This window comes from Eubalaena glacialis, chromosome 18 (genome assembly GCF_028564815.1).
Source record: "Eubalaena glacialis isolate mEubGla1 chromosome 18, mEubGla1.1.hap2.+ XY, whole genome shotgun sequence".
NCBI classification, from domain to species: Eukaryota; Metazoa; Chordata; class Mammalia; order Artiodactyla; family Balaenidae; genus Eubalaena; species Eubalaena glacialis.
Genome location: NC_083733.1, coordinates 28,267,554 through 28,283,996, shown reverse-complemented (window position 1 = coordinate 28,283,996; position 16,443 = coordinate 28,267,554). Strand labels below are relative to the sequence as shown.

General features: G+C 37.1%; 1 protein-coding gene across 4 annotated transcripts in view; it reads left to right on the top strand.

Annotated features, from left to right (window-relative positions):
- The window catches only part of RSPRY1 (ring finger and SPRY domain containing 1), a 46,224-nt gene that overhangs the window by 6,312 nt on the left and 23,469 nt on the right, over positions 1-16,443 (top strand). For all 4 annotated transcript variants that reach the window (XM_061172966.1, XM_061172965.1, XM_061172967.1 and 1 more), the window contains exons 2-6: positions 7,544-8,048; positions 12,800-12,852; positions 13,543-13,655; positions 14,688-14,814; positions 15,616-15,674. In XM_061172966.1, the coding sequence (XP_061028949.1) occupies positions 7,699-8,048; positions 12,800-12,852; positions 13,543-13,655; positions 14,688-14,814; positions 15,616-15,674 (702 nt within the window). In that variant the 5' untranslated portion in view covers positions 7,544-7,698. The remainder of the gene's footprint in view (positions 1-7,543; positions 8,049-12,799; positions 12,853-13,542; positions 13,656-14,687; positions 14,815-15,615; positions 15,675-16,443) is intronic.

Here is a 16,443-nt window from a genome sequence, read left to right as displayed (position 1 = left end):
GAGAGAAAATCATTAAAATTTCCAGTGTATTATATATTGTTACTGTTCATGCTATACGATTTAGCCTTTGGGTGGTGGATTGGAAAAAAGTGCTGCATCCACTGTTTTGGAACAATGAGGTAAAGATGACAGCAATAGTAATTTTATGCCCAAAGTTTGGTTTTTCTTCCTATGGTCATTCATTTAACCAGCCTCTCCTGTCTTGGCAGCACAATCCTGAAGTCTTATTTTCAGAGAAAAGAAAGTATTCTTAAAGTCACTGAGCTGTATTATGATTGAATGCAAGCAAATATTTGAAGAGATGAATCATTGATTCCTGGACCATTTGTTAGAGAGGGTTAGGCCAGTTGGCAGATGTCTCTGTGGTGAGCTGTTTATGATGGTAGAGGTCTGTGTTTTGAGAACCAGACCTCACTCCTTTAACACTAAACTTACTGAGAGCCCAAGTTTGTTTTTCCCCCTCTCAGAGCGGCTTTAAAACATATAAAATGTAAAATTAATAAATCATAAATGATATAGGAATGGAAAGAATAGTCTTTACTTTCTGTTTTCAAAGGGGGAGGATAAAAATAAATAATACTACACTTCAGAGAAGTAGATTTGCAAAGGAAATGTTTGTAATTATGCCCTTTTAGCAAAATAGTCATGAACAGCGTAATGATTTAAAAAGCATTACCATTTAGATGGTAAGAAAAGTATTTCTTTTTTTTTAATAAATTTATTTATTTTTATTTATTTATTATTTTTGGCTGTGTTGGGTCTTTGTTGCTGCCCACAGGCTTTCTCTAGTTGCGGCGAGTGGGGGCCGCTCTTCGTTGCGGGGCGCGGCTTCTCGTTGAGCACAGGCTCTAGGCGCCCAGGCTTCAGTAGTTGTGGCTCGTGGGCTCTAGAACACAGGCTCAGTAGTTGTGGCACACGAGCTTAGTTACTCTGCAGCATGTGAGATCTTCGTGGACCAGGGCTCGAACCCGTGTCCCCTGCATTGGCAGGTGGATTCTTAACCACTGTGCCACCAGGGAAGCCCAAGAAAAGTATTTCTACTAAGCAATGGCATCCAGTGGTATCACTATCATGAAATCAGTTGATGATTGCCACAGCTGCAAATCTGATAGTTGTATATATTTAAATTATGTGACTAGCTTTTTTTTTTTGGTTTCAAAACTGACTTGACCATCTAATGCTAAGTAGTCTTCAAACTTAAGGTGAAGTATATAGGTATTACAAATGTGTTGCCTTTACGTAATCTCTAGTCTTACTCATTTTCCATTCCATTCAGTCTGTCAACCCTTGGATAACATTACCCATAAGCAGGGTACCATATAGGTCCAGTATGATGCTTCATAGGATGGATGTGGTGGGAAATACAGGGAGCTGTTTCATTGTGTTAGTATGTACTGTACGTAATCACTAATGGATGTAACTTTTCTAATGGTTATTTTGGCTAACCTCTCCAAAAGACTATGTTCAAAGATAGTCTCAGTTCATTTTTCTGGAAAAGGAGATTAACTTTTTATACCCCAGAAGAATCACCCTTTAGTGTTTCAATTTGTCCCTTCATTCAGTCAGGAAGTCCTGCCTACAGTGCCAGTTTCTGTGTTGGGTTCTATAGCACAGTGATTTCCAGACCTGGCCACCATCAGAATCACCTGGGGAGCTTTTAAGAAAACACTTGCTTGGGCCACATCCTAGAAATTCAGATGCTGGCTATTTGGAGTAGAACCAGGAATTTGGATTTTAAGAAGTACCTAAGTGACTCTAATGCCCATCACCTTTGGGATTATTAAGCTACAATCTTTTCCAAGGTTCTTTGTCTAAAAGTATAGATAAGTAAAAATTATTTCAGTACAGGGTAGATGAGTTCTATAAAAGATGAGTTTGTTAGTTATCTTAGTGCTCTTAATAAAGACAGATCTGATTCCATAGCCCCCACCTCCCAGATTATCTGGTTACTTCTGATTAGCTACCTGCTCATTTTATAATAACATCTTGCATTTTGGGATCCATTTTACATGTTGGGCACTGTGCCATGTGTTTTACACGTACTATTTCATTGAATCCTCATAGAACTACTATGAGGTGTAAGAACTATTACTATCTCCATGTTTTTTGTTTTGTTTTTTTAATTAATTTATTAATTTATTTATTTTTGGCTGTGTTGGGTCTTCGTTGCTGCATGCGGGCTTTCTCTAGTTGTGGTGAGCGGGGGCTGCTCTTCGTTGTGGTGCGTGGGCTTCGCATTGCAGTGCTTGTTGCAGAGCACGGGCTCTAGGTGCACAGACTTCAGTAGTTGTGGCGCACGGACTTAGTTGCTACGCGGCATGTGGGATCTTCGTGGACCAGGGCTCGAACCCGTGTCCCCTACATTGGCAGGTGGATTCTTAACCACTGTGCCACCAGGGAAGCCCTCCATGTTTTAAAGTGTGTCAGTAGTCAGGATAATTAGAATGCGTAGCTGGAAATATTGCAGGGCTGGGACCTGTGCCCAAACTGTGTGACTGCAAAGCCAGTGCCCTTGTACTGTAGGTGGCCTCTGGCATCCCGTACAAGATCTGTACACTGAATGTTACTGTCTTAAAACAATGGTCCTTGGAAAGTGGGCCACATAATGCTTTTTGGAATGAGATAAAATGAAGCTGTCTAAAGTATAATTGTTTAGCTTCACCACCCAGTCTTTTGCCTAAAGTATTCACAATTTAGTCTCTGAGAAGTGTCATAAGTGACAGCCATTTCCAGATGAAAAGCTAAACATTTTTTAGTGCTGAATAAATCTGAAAGATCTTACACTTTGTTCACTTATTTGTCCTGCTTTTGGCTGTAACCCTCAAGAGTACTCTGTATGCTCATTTCAGAAAAAAATTAAAGATAACAGCTCTTATTTTTTCCTTGTATGTTTCATAGTCTTTGCTTTGAAATGCCTCCTGGCTTCTCCCCCCTAATTAACTTATTTATACCTGGTCTTTACAGATAGTCCTTAAAAAAGAGTCTTTGGTTTTAAAATATTGAAAATACTTGTATTTTTTTACTCCATTTCCTTCTCTGACAAATTTTGTAGTTGACATCATTTTCTAGGTCATTTAAGGAAAATGACTCTTTTGGAAAAAATTGACATGAACTATACTTGAGTTCAATTTGGAAATAGAAAAAAAACAAAAACAAAACCCCAGTACATTTAATTCTCCTCATCTCCAAATTAGTCAGATTTTTAGAAATACCTGTATTATTGGATATCTTCCATTTGCTTTGAAATGTACTAAATGGAAATCTGCATGGATTTAATTATTCTACATTCAGTTTAAATAAGCCTTAGCAAAAATAATTTGGATAGAATAAAGTTTAAGAATTTGATGAGGACTCGGGGAGGGGGAAGGGTAAGCTGGGACAAAGTGAGAGAGTGGCATGGACATATATACACTACCAAATGTAAAATAGATAGCTAGTGGGAAGCAGCCGCATAGCACAGGGAGATCAGCTCATTGCTTTGTGACCACCTAGAGGGATGGAATAGGGAGGGTGGGAGAGAGACGCAAGAGGGAGGAGATATGGGGATATATGTATACATATAGCTGATTCACTTTGTTATACAGCAGAAACTAACACACCATTGTAAAGCAATTATACTCCAATAAAGATGTTTAAGAAAAAAAAAGAATTTGAGATCTAACAAAGTTACTTACTTTCTTTCTTTCTTATGTATTTATTTTTAAATTAAAAAATTTCATCCATTTGGAATTTTCAAATATGGCTTGTGATAGGAATCTCATTCCGGTTACATGGATAGTTAGTTGTATCCTAACAGATCATGTATATATCATGACTCACACTTTTCCACTTGTTTTTCAATGTCTACAAACTTATTTTTAACCCACTGCTTTCCTCACAATCACTCCCAACATTGTTTCTTGTTAGTTATTCTAAATAGCTCTACAAGTGTTAGCATTAAACTGTAACTTTATAGGATCCCCTGTTCTCTCCCCTTCAAGGCTTTGTTTTCTGAGACTTAATCTCACCTTGACATCCCCAAATCATTGCCGATATTTTTAGTACCTGATTTGTCTCCCTTCCTCAGGTATGCCTTCCCCAATTTAATGTGTCATGTTGGATTGAATCTACTGTTTGCATGTCATGTCCATCCCAACTTCCATACTGATTGCATGGAAAGGCTCTGGAGCTTTAGAGAAGCCAGTGGAATTCCCTCCTGCTCTGATAACATTGAGAGCACCTCCCCAGGAGATAGAGCGTTCATTCCCAAGTAGAGTTCCCTTGTATCGAATCTTGGACCACTACATTCTGCCATCCGCAAAGTATTAGCTGGTTTAGCCACAAACGTTTATAGACTATTGGTTAAGAAACTATGTTAATCCAGAGTATGGATTTCTGTACAGCCTTAAATGGAATGAGGTCGTTTTATATATACTGGTATAGAAAGATGTTAAGGGGGGAAAAGCAAATCATAGAAAATATGGTGATGTTCTAATTAATTTTTTTAAAGCCAATTTGTAAGTACGTAATAATAGGTGTGGAAACAGATTCATGAAGCTTTTAGCAGGGATTACCTCCAGGAAGGAAATGGGCTATGAAGAAAGCCTTTCAGAAAAGAGCAAAAGACCTTTGCAGCATTTAGGTCTTAAAACGAACATGTATTCACTTTTTATGTTTTTTGTTTTTGTTTGCTTGTTTGTTTGGGCCGCATTTCGGCATGTGGGATCTTAGTTCCCTGACCAGGGATTGAACCTGTGCCCCCTGCAGTGGAAGCACAGAGTCTTAGCAACTGGACCACCAGCGAATTCCCTCTCACTTTTTATTTTTTAAAAATCACCAAATGTAAAACAGATAGCTAGTGGGAAGCAGCCGCATAGTACAGGGAGATCAGCTCAGTGCTTTGTGACCACCTAGAGGTGGGATAGGGAGGGTGGGAGGGAGACGCAAGAGGGAGGAGATATGGGGATGTATGTATATGTATAGCTGATTCACTTTGTTATAAAGCAGAAACTAACACACCATTGTAAAGCAATTATACTCCAATAAAGATGTTTAAAAAAAATCAATGGACGTTGTAAAGCAACTATACTCCAATAAAAATTAATTTTAAAAAATCAATGGATGAAAAAATTTTAATCTAATAATTTAAGATTTCAATGAAGTGACATTAGCTAGGCTACTGACCAGTGGCAGACCTGCCAGAAACCTTGGATTCTTACCTCCTGTCATCCAAATTGTTCCAGCAGTGCCTTCTCTGTGAAGTTTCTTGTGAGAAGGGCCAAAGCATCACTTTTTTTTTTTTAACCTAATGTTTGCTGTCTTTGAGATTTTACCACTTTTTTTTTTTTTTTAATTTTATTTGGTTGTGCCGGGTCTTAGTTGCAGCTCTCAGGCTCCTTAGTTGTGACATGCGAACTCTTAGATGCGGCATGCATGTGGGATCTAGTTCCCTGACCAGGGATTGAACCCGAGTCCCTTGCATTGGGAGCATGGAGTCTTATCCACTGTACCACCAGGGAAGTTCCAAAGCATCACTTCTTAAATGTTCCTTTTTGGTCTTTCTCAGAAACCAGCATAATTTATAAGATCAACAGAAATTTATACCAAGGACCCTTTAAAAGGGTTATTTCTGATTTCTGTCTCCTTTTAAGCATTGAAATCTCTTGGTTATCTACCCTCTGGAGGGAATTATATACCCTGGTCCCTGCAGTGATGGGAATGGTATGGTATTACTTCCACTCTTTGCTGTTTTAGAATGTGTTCTCTTTCATTTATTTATTTATTTTAAATTTATTTTTGCCTGTGCCACACGGCTTGCAGGATCTCAGTCCCCCAACCAGGGATTGAACCCGGGCCACAGCAGTGAAAGCGCCGAATCCTAACCCCTAGACCACCAGGGAATTCCCACTGTGTTCTCTTTTAAAAGGTTATTTTCAGCTGAATCCTTGCATCATATTCCTACCTATACTTTAGTCACATCCTTTAAAGTACAACCTCCAAATTTTGAAGACAGCCTGACCATTTTGGGAGAACCAGGAACATCTGTGGTATTGCTTGGCTCAGGCATTGCTGTCTTGGTAGTCTGGAGGGAGATAATGTCTATCCATTGCCTCTCCTCTCTCCTCTTCTTCCCTCCCTCCCTTACCCTGTCCCTCCCCCTCTCTACATATTAGATTAGATTAAATATTATATATATATTTTTTCCCTTCCATTTTTCCCCTATGAGCAGTAATTAGACTGGGAAAATATTTAAAAGAATTTACTACAAATCTGTCCAAAATAACAAATAAGTTTTCTCTTGCTTCTGATCTCACTAAATTATTTTATTTATATCTATTTCTGAGCCAGTGCTCAAGATATGAGGATGTAATTGTAAATAACCAAATGTTGAGTAGAGACTACCAGTCTCTAATCCTTATGTACCAGTCTCTAATCCTTATGTGTCTGTTTGTGTCCTTATGGGTCCTAGTCTTCAGGTCTCAACATGATTTTTTACTTTTTGCTACCAGCCCCACGTTAGTCTCCTGCTTCCAAATCTTTACTTCTTTTTACACGTAACCAGATTTCCTCAGCTTAATGAAGAGCTGGCTCTATCATTAGGCTTTTTTTTTTTGTGATAAACATGCTGTGTGGGATGAGAATGGCCATCCACAAATTCCTGGAGGGTGGGGACTGTATCTTGTTCATTTTTATTCTCCCAGTGCCAGCCAGGTGCCTGATATGAGGTGCTCAGACAAAGATCATTGGTGCATCCCTGTTCTTAACTTTGTAGCAGTTGTGTGCAACAAACTTATCATTGTGAAAATGTAGCCTTGTGATATATATTTACCTTCCCCAAAACAGAGTCTTGCTTACATAACAGAAAAACTTTGTAACTACTTATATGATTTCTGTAAATTCTCAAGAGTGCCTCCAAATGGGAAATCTATGCAGTTTGGGTAATTTAAATAGAACACTCTATCCTTTTATTATTCTTGTTATAAAGTGGGTGCTATCACGTTGGTATCATAACTTTTTTTTTCTGTTCTTTTTTTAAACTTTTTATTTTATATTGGAGTATAGCAGATCAACAACATTGTTACAGTTTCAGGTGTACAGCAAAGCGACTCAGCCATACATATACATGTAGCCATCCTTCCCCATGTAGACAAACATCTGTAATTAGATATTTTTATTTGAAACATATTAAAATTTCTCATACACTTAAATTAAGAAAGGAGACAAATTTTTTTTTAATCCACAAAAGGAGCCCTTAAAACAGTTGTACACATTCTTCTCATGTATTTCTGTATCGATAGAGATTTTTTTTTTAAAAAAATCTATGGTAACTCCTATGGTTTACAAGGATATAGTTTAGCAATCAACTTTATACTATAATGATAGAAAGGAATCACTGGTTGTTAACTCTTATATAAAGACACCTCTTTGCGTCAGAAACCTATAAAAATAACCAAAGATGATTCTTCATTGTAATCCTAATATCTATAATATCAAACTAGGAAAGTTTGAGTAATTGAGTAGGCAAGAATCTTTTATTCATTTTCCTTGTCATTTTTTCTTTTAGAACTGCCACTGGATGACCAGGATTCCTTGTAATTGATAATGTTGGAGATCAACTCTGCAACTTTCTTCAGCATTCAGTTGTTAAAAACAAATAGGATGCAGGTTCCTCAAATCCAGATTATGACAACAGTACTTGGAAAACTGAAAACTATCTAAATGATTATCTTTGGTTGGGCTGTGTTCTTAGCGAGCAGAAGCCTTGGCCAGGGTCTGCTGTTGACTCTTGAGGAGCACATAGCCCGCTTCCTGGGGACTAGAGGTGCCACTGCTACCATGGGTAATTCCTGTATCTGCCGAGACGACAGTGGAGCAGAAGACAGCGTTGACACCCAGCAGCAGCAGGCCGATAACAGTGCAGTACCCACTGCTGACATGAGGAGCCAACCCCGGGACCCTGTTCGGCCACCAAGGAGGGGCCGAGGACCTCACGAGCCAAGGAGAAAGAAACAAAATGTAGACGGGCTAGTGCTGGACACACTGGCAGTCATACGGACTCTTGTAGATAAGTAAGTATCTGGCTCACGGTCACCTCCTATCTAATGAAAAGCCTTCGGCCAGGAACCATAACTTTTGGACTCCTTCGGTTCATTAGGATATATTTGCCAAGCCTTGTTGCTCATAGGGCAAGGGGAGAATATTTTATTTCTCCTCTGATGGCAGAGTAAATTATAAGGTTTGATGTTTTTACTTGCTAACATCTACACCGGTCGGGAAATGTGTAAACATTTCTGTAGCAGAAAACACTATTTAAAGCTATGATCTTTATTAGGGAACGTAGTCAGTATGGAGTGAGTTTGTGTTGAAGTTACAAGAGGTAATGGTTTCACGAATACTCACTCTTATCTTGCTTGACTATCTACTCCACTGACCAGAGATTCAAGATGAGTTGTTTTACCAAGAGCATAGCTGCATGCAACTTCCGTTGGCAATGGAAGGACTTAGGCCAAGGAGAGTTTTCATCCTCCTCCCTCTTTTTTACCCCTTAGTTGGCCCTCTTAGATCCATTTGGGAAGCTTGTAAATTAAAAGAAACTACAGGACACACCTGTACCTGTTTTGTTTTCCCCTCTGCTTTGTCTAAGTACGAAATCCCAGATTGAATAACAGTGAAATTAAAGGGCATTGTTCAAGTTGAAAAAAATATTTTAACTTAACCCTATAGCACAGTAGTTAGGAGTAAGTTTTAGAACCATGGTGGACAAAGGTTCAAATTCTAGTCCAGCCCCTTAACTAGCTATATGACACTGAGTAAATTACTTCTTTTAAGCCCCAGATTCCTCATCTATAAAAGGAGAATAATACCTTTCTTACAAGGATTATCATGATAAAATATATATAAAGCGTCTAGTATGGTGCCTTGCATGTAACAATTGCTCAAAAGAAGACTATTTTTTTAAAAGTTCTATCTGGGTTCTTTTTGCTTCAGGGTCAGCTAGTATTATATATTTAAGTATCTAAATATTTGATAACCACATTTATAAAAACACAGTTTTGTTTATTCCTGAGAAAGTATAGCATAAAGCAAGGTATACCTGTGCATATTATTCTGAGGTATTTTTTTTCCTCATAGAAATAGATTTATTTTGCATATTTTTCTATCTGCCATAGAGCATGCTGGGGGAAGGTAGTTCTTACAAATATTCACCATAACCAATTCAGAAAGGCCTTCCTAAGTTTACTAAAACCTGCCTTTGAAGTAGTTCTGGTACCTGAATTAATTTAATGTAATCTTTATATGTTTGTGGGAAATATCTATTGAATATAAATCTATGCCATTTACATCCTCTAAATTCAAGCAAGGGTCTAGAAGCTGTTATGTAAAGTTTCTTCATGGTGACGTTTAAAACGTGCTGTGAAATTGTAATGAAAAGTTGTCCTTCCCAAATAAGGAAGTAAACCACAGCAGTGTTATTTAAGCCCATTGGAAAAACAGGTACAGAATAGACTTTGCTGTATTTTTTAAAAGGGTGATTAAGAGAGTGTGGGGGCAAAGCAGGAGGAGCTTTAATTCCAAGCTTCAGGAAAATATTACAAATTATAAGAGAACTTGTTGCTAAAGCACATAATCCACTTATGTGAGGCAAGTAGTGTACACTTGAAAAACAGCCTAACTTTTACCTTAAACCTGTTTGTACTGAATTATAGTTAAAACTCTTCTGAGAATGGAAAACTTAGGCAGATGCAGAGCAAGTATGAAGGGACATGTTGGAGAATATAATGGCAAAATGGGGTTCAGACAGTTTGTAAACATAGTTACATAGCTTATTTTTTTTTAACTGCTAAAGAAAAGAATTTCTTAACTTGCGAAGTTTATAAGGCTATTAAAACTAAACATAAAAGACAGGAATGGATAAAGAAGATGTGGCACATATATACAATGGAATATTACTCAGCCATAAAAAGAAACGAAATGGAGTTATTTGTAGTGAGGTGGATGGAGTTAGAGTCTGTCATACAGAGTGAAGTAAGTCAGAAAGAGAAAAACAAATACAGTATGCTAACATATATATGGAATCTAAGGGGAAAAAAAAAAAGATCATGAAGAACCTAGTGGCAAGACGGGAATAAAGACACAGACCTACTAGAGAATGGACTTGAGGATATGGGGAGGGGGAAGGGTAAGAAGTGACAAAGTGAGAGAGTGGCATGGACATATATACTCTACCAAACGTAAAATAGATAGCTAGTGGGAAGCAACCGCATAGCACAGGGAGATCAGCTCTGTGCTTTGTGACCACCTAGAGGGGTGGGATAGGGAGGGTGGGAGGGAGGGAGATGCAAGAGGGAAGAGATATGGGAACATATGTATATGTATAACTGATTCACTTTGTTATAAAGCAGAAACTAACACACCATTGTAAAGCAATTATACTCCAATAAAGATGTTAAAAAAAAAACCATAAAAAAAAAAAAGGACAGATGGGCTTAGTAAGAATATATGTAAAAGGGTGTATGCAGATATCACAATTATAAAATGACCTATATTTATTGTTCTCCTCCCTCCTTGTTACTTAGGAGAGGATGACCTTGATTTGAGAGGACAGTACAGTTCTTAATGGCATAGTGAGAGACCTGCTATAGGAAATACACTTGAAGTACACTTATTTTAAAATCATTTTGAAGTTTGATTATTTGCTTTTTTTTTTTTGGTAGTAACTTTACCCTCAGATTGCTAATGGTATTAATGTTATTCTCATGACTTTGGAATTTTAATTTGCAGGCTCCTCCTGATGGAAGTTTTTTTCCTCACTCTGTGTGTGTGTGTGTGTGTGTGTGTGTCTGTTTTCCCTGTCTTTTTCTCCCTTTCTCTCTGTCACCTTTGTTGTCTCCATCTGGGTCTCAGGGACCTTCAGTCCACAGCTGAACCTAAAAGTGGTGGTGGTTCTGAGTTCCCATCCCACTGTAAGAAGCCCAGGTCCTGCTGCATGGCTTTCTCTGCCTTTTTCTGTCACCGGAGACTTGAAGGTTTATACCGGTTGCAGCTCAGATTATCATTCAGAGCTTTGCAACTCCTTTCACTGAGAACGGTACCCTGTTCCCACTTTATTTGGTGAGTCTGCTCCATCACTTGCACAGGTGGGGTTTTGGTCCCCATTACCTGCCTTGCAGGCATAAAGCTCCTGGTGACCTCTGTCTAGTTCCTGACCCAGAGCCCAGTAGTCTGATGACTTTAGCTTTTGCATCCCACCGGAAGTTTCTGCACTATTTCTGTTCCACAAAGAATTTTATCTTGTTTTTTTGAGTGTAGGGATGTGTATGTCCTTTAAGTGTGTCTGTATAGAATTCAGGTGCTCATATTCCTTATTGGTCACTGACCTTGTCATATTTTTATTAGTTTGCCCTTCTTCCCTAATCCCATTGTCCTTTTTACCACCCACCTCCAAATATCAGTAGGTAATCATTCTACTGAATTTAAGGTATGTTCTTCCAATATGCCTGGCATATGTTTGTTTATGTCTGTATAGGAAGTTTATAAATATTGTTTTGTGTATGATTTTTAAATTTTACATAACAGAGAAGTCTCTTTGGTTTTAACTTCTCTCAACATTATATTTGAGACCTATGTTGCTGTATATAAAGCTACAACTGCTTCTGACTGCTACAGAGTATTCCTTTATATGCTCAAAAGTACTATATTTTGTTATCATATAATCTGGTGACAGTCACTTAGGTTACTACTTCTAAATTTTTTGTTCCTACAAATAGCATTGCAGCAAATAACCTCATATGCACCTGTGTAATACTTTCTCTAGCATTGTTGAGTATATGCATACTAATTTCATTATTGCCAGATTGCCCCAGAGCAACGTTTGTATCAGTTAGTTATATCATTTAAGACAATTCTTTTAAATAAGAATTTTCCCTTATTATGAAAAGGCACAGGATGTGTCCAACACCGGAACCTAATGAGTACCTGAAATGAATTTAGTAATTCGCATATTGCAAGGTTATTCTGAGGATTAAAAGATTGAAGACAATAGTTTTTGTTTTTGTTTTTTTTCACAGTGAAACAGAGAGCCACAATATGTAAACAAATAAGCAGTGAATATACTCCTTAAATAATTAGATTATCATTGTTTGATGGGAAATATTTCATTCATTATTAAAAGTTCCCTTAAAGCACCTCTTTGGATTCCTGAGATCACAGTTTGAAAATCCACTGAATTAAGGGGAAAATGCCATTTTAGAGCAGTGTCTAGAAGATTAAGTAGCTCCTTAATTAAGTTTGGTTTCTTTTTCTTCTAACACCATTTTATGAAGTTTAAGCACATAGTGATATTTACCAGAAGAACACTTAAATATGAAGATATTATGTAGGCCCTTGCTTCTGTAAGTCCTCATTTGGGATTGTCATCTCCCTTCCTGGTGATTCTTTGAGGTACATATGAGGAAGATGATGTTGACCTCCCTGGCTTGTCTCTATTGGCATCAGGCCACTAGAGGTAAAGCTGAAAGTGGGCTCTGGGCTCCAGTATTAGTCCCGTGCTTTGACTTCAGGCTACATGGTGGTCCTTTCATGTGCCCTTGTGCCCATTTTATTTGTGGGCCGTCATAGACAGTAACCTTGGAAATGAGCACACGTGGTGTGCGTTTGTCCTTATAGATTATAGCTCTGGTTGTCTCCTCCATCTCTTTCTCTACACTTACTCATGTACATTTTTTTCTCTTCCTACCCCCACACTTCCAGTTTGAACTTTTATTTGAAATTGTCATTTCTTATTTCTTCAAGTTTGATGTCTTGAATGTTTGTTTTTCAGTGATCAGGAACCTCCCTATTCAATGATTACATTGCACGAAATGGCAGAAACAGGTATTTTTAAAGTTTTTTAAAATACTTCCTAATTAATGATCATGAAGAAGTGTAGCCACTTTTTTTTTTTTTAATAAAAGACTTCAAAAATACTTAACACACATGATGAAGAAAAAACCCCTTAGTCTATGGAAATTTTCTTGTATGAGGACAATAATTAATAAGCACTGTATTGTATCCTGAGTATATGCTGCATATTTCAGTAATGGTTTTATCTCACTAAAATTATTAAAATAAAATTATTTTTGGCATTGACAGATCTTTGACTATAACTCTTCTAGAATGGGGAGGATAATTTTTTTGTCCCTCAATTTCCTAAATGTCATTCTGAAAATAGAGCCAACTGTTTCAGATACTTAATCTTCTCAGTTAACTCCTATGTCATAAATAAGATGCTGGAAACTATTTAATCATAATTTGAGAACCCAGAACCATAGCTTAAATTTTCTTCAAATAAAGATACCCCCAAATCACCAGACTCCTATAAGTTAGGATTCTTTGTCTCTACTGTGATGGCTAGCAATTGATGACCATGTCCATGCCAAATACTAGCTGCTTAAAAGCTATAGGATGTTTCTATTTTCCAAGAGTGTTTCTATTTTAATGTGAAGTCATCTTGTGTTGTAAGTTATGTATTTTCACATTTTTAAAATATGGCTCCATCGTATAATCGTCTTGATTTGCTCCTAGATGAAGGATGGTTGGACGTTGTCCAGTCTTTAATTAGAGTTATTCCATTGGAAGATCCACTGGGACCAGCTGTTATAACATTATTACTAGATGAATGTCCATTGCCCACTAAAGTAAGTTAATACTTATCTTTTATGAAACTGACATCTACGCTTAAACACAGGGTGAATGACCACAAAGAACATTTGATATAATGCATTTCTTTTTATATATTTTGGGTCTGATTTATTTAATATTAATTTCATTATGTAAACTTGTTTTTTATTACTAATAAATTGCTACATCCTCTTTCTGTCAATAGCTTACTCTAAAACTTTAGTTTAAAATTTTAAAAATGTTAAAAATGGAAGCATTTATATCTGAAATGGCAATCTTTGAAACTAGAAAAGAATGTTCAGTTGCTGAGCTGATTTACTTATCTCTCTCCAAACAATTTCCTAATAACAAAAGTTTTTTAAATATTTTCTATTAAGAGAAAACACTGTTATACCAAAAGCACTTTTGAGTCTTAAACATATTAAATATTGGCATAACTTTGATTATCCCTTATGTAGAACGAAAGTATCTAACTTACATTGCCTTATTCCATATGGTCTGTGGGATCCTTTTTTAAAAATTTTGGATTCTGGCATCTTTCATTTGTTTAAGCCTCAGACATTTGGGCCTAACATGGAAAACATGGACAGAGGGAAAAGTCTTTGGCCTTGTCACTGGTGAATTGACCTTTGCCTAGTCTTTTAAAGTCTTTGCCTTTAAAATTCTGGTGATATTTGTTCTTGATTGATAAAAAAAAAATTTTGTATGAAACTTTTTACTTCAGTATCACTAGGCCCTATTGTTATCAATCATACTGGCATTTGGGTGGATTTAGTCTGTTTAACGACTCAAGTATATAGCATATATTTGATACAACTGGTACATTTTGAATGAAATGGAATCTAGCAATTCATTTAAGAAAACTTTCAGGTTGATCAAATAATATTTCCCATCAATAGTGGTATCCTGTGGCTATATTATATCATTTTTGTATGGTCATTCTGAGTTAATTTAACACGTTGTTATTGCTTTTGTGTCAAAGAATTACCTTGAGAAAAAAAACCTAAGTAATATATTTATCAAATCCGTTTGTACATTTTTGTTTTTAGGATGCACTCCAGAAATTGACTGAAATTCTCAACTTAAATGGAGAAGTAGCTTGCCAGGACTCAGGTCATCCTGCCAAACACAGGAACACATCTGCAGTCCTAGGCTGCTTGGCTGAGAAACTAGCAGGTAACTCTGGGAAGCTCCACCAAAGAAGATCTTAAGTTGTTTAACATCAAGGGGAAGATGGCACTGCAGGTCTTTGATCAAACCTGCTTTACCAGAAAGAAGTGTCTCTAAAAAAATAAAATAAAATTGAGCAACAGGGCCTAACTGGAAAAAAATTACTCAAGGCCACAGAGGTAAATGCAAACTAATTTAGCTTTGAGGACTTTCAGAGGGAAATGTAAAAGAAAAAGTTTTCCTTATTTGCTTTAAAATTAAAAATAAGAGAAAAGGCTAAGCTCATATGATAAATAAAGATTGTATGTAATATATAATATACGTATACACACACTTTATAAAGTTTAGCTAGGCAATAGAGACATATTCGGTAGCGGAAGAAGAAAAGGAACTTTAAATTGGAGCAATTCCTGAGAAGACAAGCAGATTTTTTACTTGTCTGTGAATGTTACCCATTTTAGGAAAGTTAACATCAAAGTATAGGTGAATAACCCAGCTAGTTGTATCATTTATGGTGGAAGAAACAATGGATTAGAAATCAAAACATGGGTACTGGTTCAGCCTCTGCCATGTGCTCCCCAAGTGCCCTGGCGTAAGTCACTTCAGGAGTGTGTCCCAGGAGTGGGCTCAGTTGCTCAACTGTGAAATGGGGATAGTACTATTCCCTACCTTAAGCAGGAGACTTGAATAAGATAATGCACATGAGAGTACTTTGTAAAAGAGCTCTACAATTTTATTGGTATTAGTTACAAATTCAAAATAATGTAACACATTTAATTATATCCAGTGTTTGTTGTATTCCTCTAGGTCCTGCAAGTATAGGTTTACTTAGCCCAGGAATACTGGAATATTTGCTACAGTGTCTGGTAAGTGAGACATCAAAGCTAGTTATTCTTAGTCATCTAGAATTGTGCATTTTTCTAAAATTGCCCACTTAGCCACTGGCACAGAGAATGGAATCAGCTATAAATTTTATTTGCAGGTGTTTCCTGAGTGTTTATCTATTCCTTCCTGTGTTTAAAAAAAAGTAAGGGGAGGATAGGAATTTATTGCAAGCAAAAACAGCTGAGTTGGTCTGGTTTTAAATTTAGTCATAAGATAGGTGCTATGATTGGCTTTTTTGTGTGTGCGTCCTTAGAGTCTGCCAAATGGTAGTAGGAACCTCCACAGTGGAAACAAAATTACACGGCCAGGAAACTGTGAGGTCAGGTTCCCAGTGTATATAAATCTCTGTTCCTCCATCCCTCCCACCACTACTGCTCTTAAAACTATTGTTGATTATTTGATATATGGTCTGGGAAGCTTGTGGTTTGCCAAGGCTGTGCTATCGGATCTCTCACACTGCTTGACTGCAGTCTTGACTGGTCTGTGTTTTTTAAAGTTATTTTTGCAGGCCTACTGTGCATTGGCCTTTTTTCAAAATCTGAAAGACCCTATTTTTCAGGACCTATATGATATGTACTTAAAACACTTGACACTATGCTAAGTAAGCAATGTAGGGGTACAGAAGTAGTCTAATAGTCCTTTGCCCTCAAGCAGTTTCCTGGTTAGGGGAACAAAACTACTCAGACAAGACAATTAGCCTCCATTTTATGACAGGATATGATCAAGGGCAAAATAGCTTCCTTCAGACCA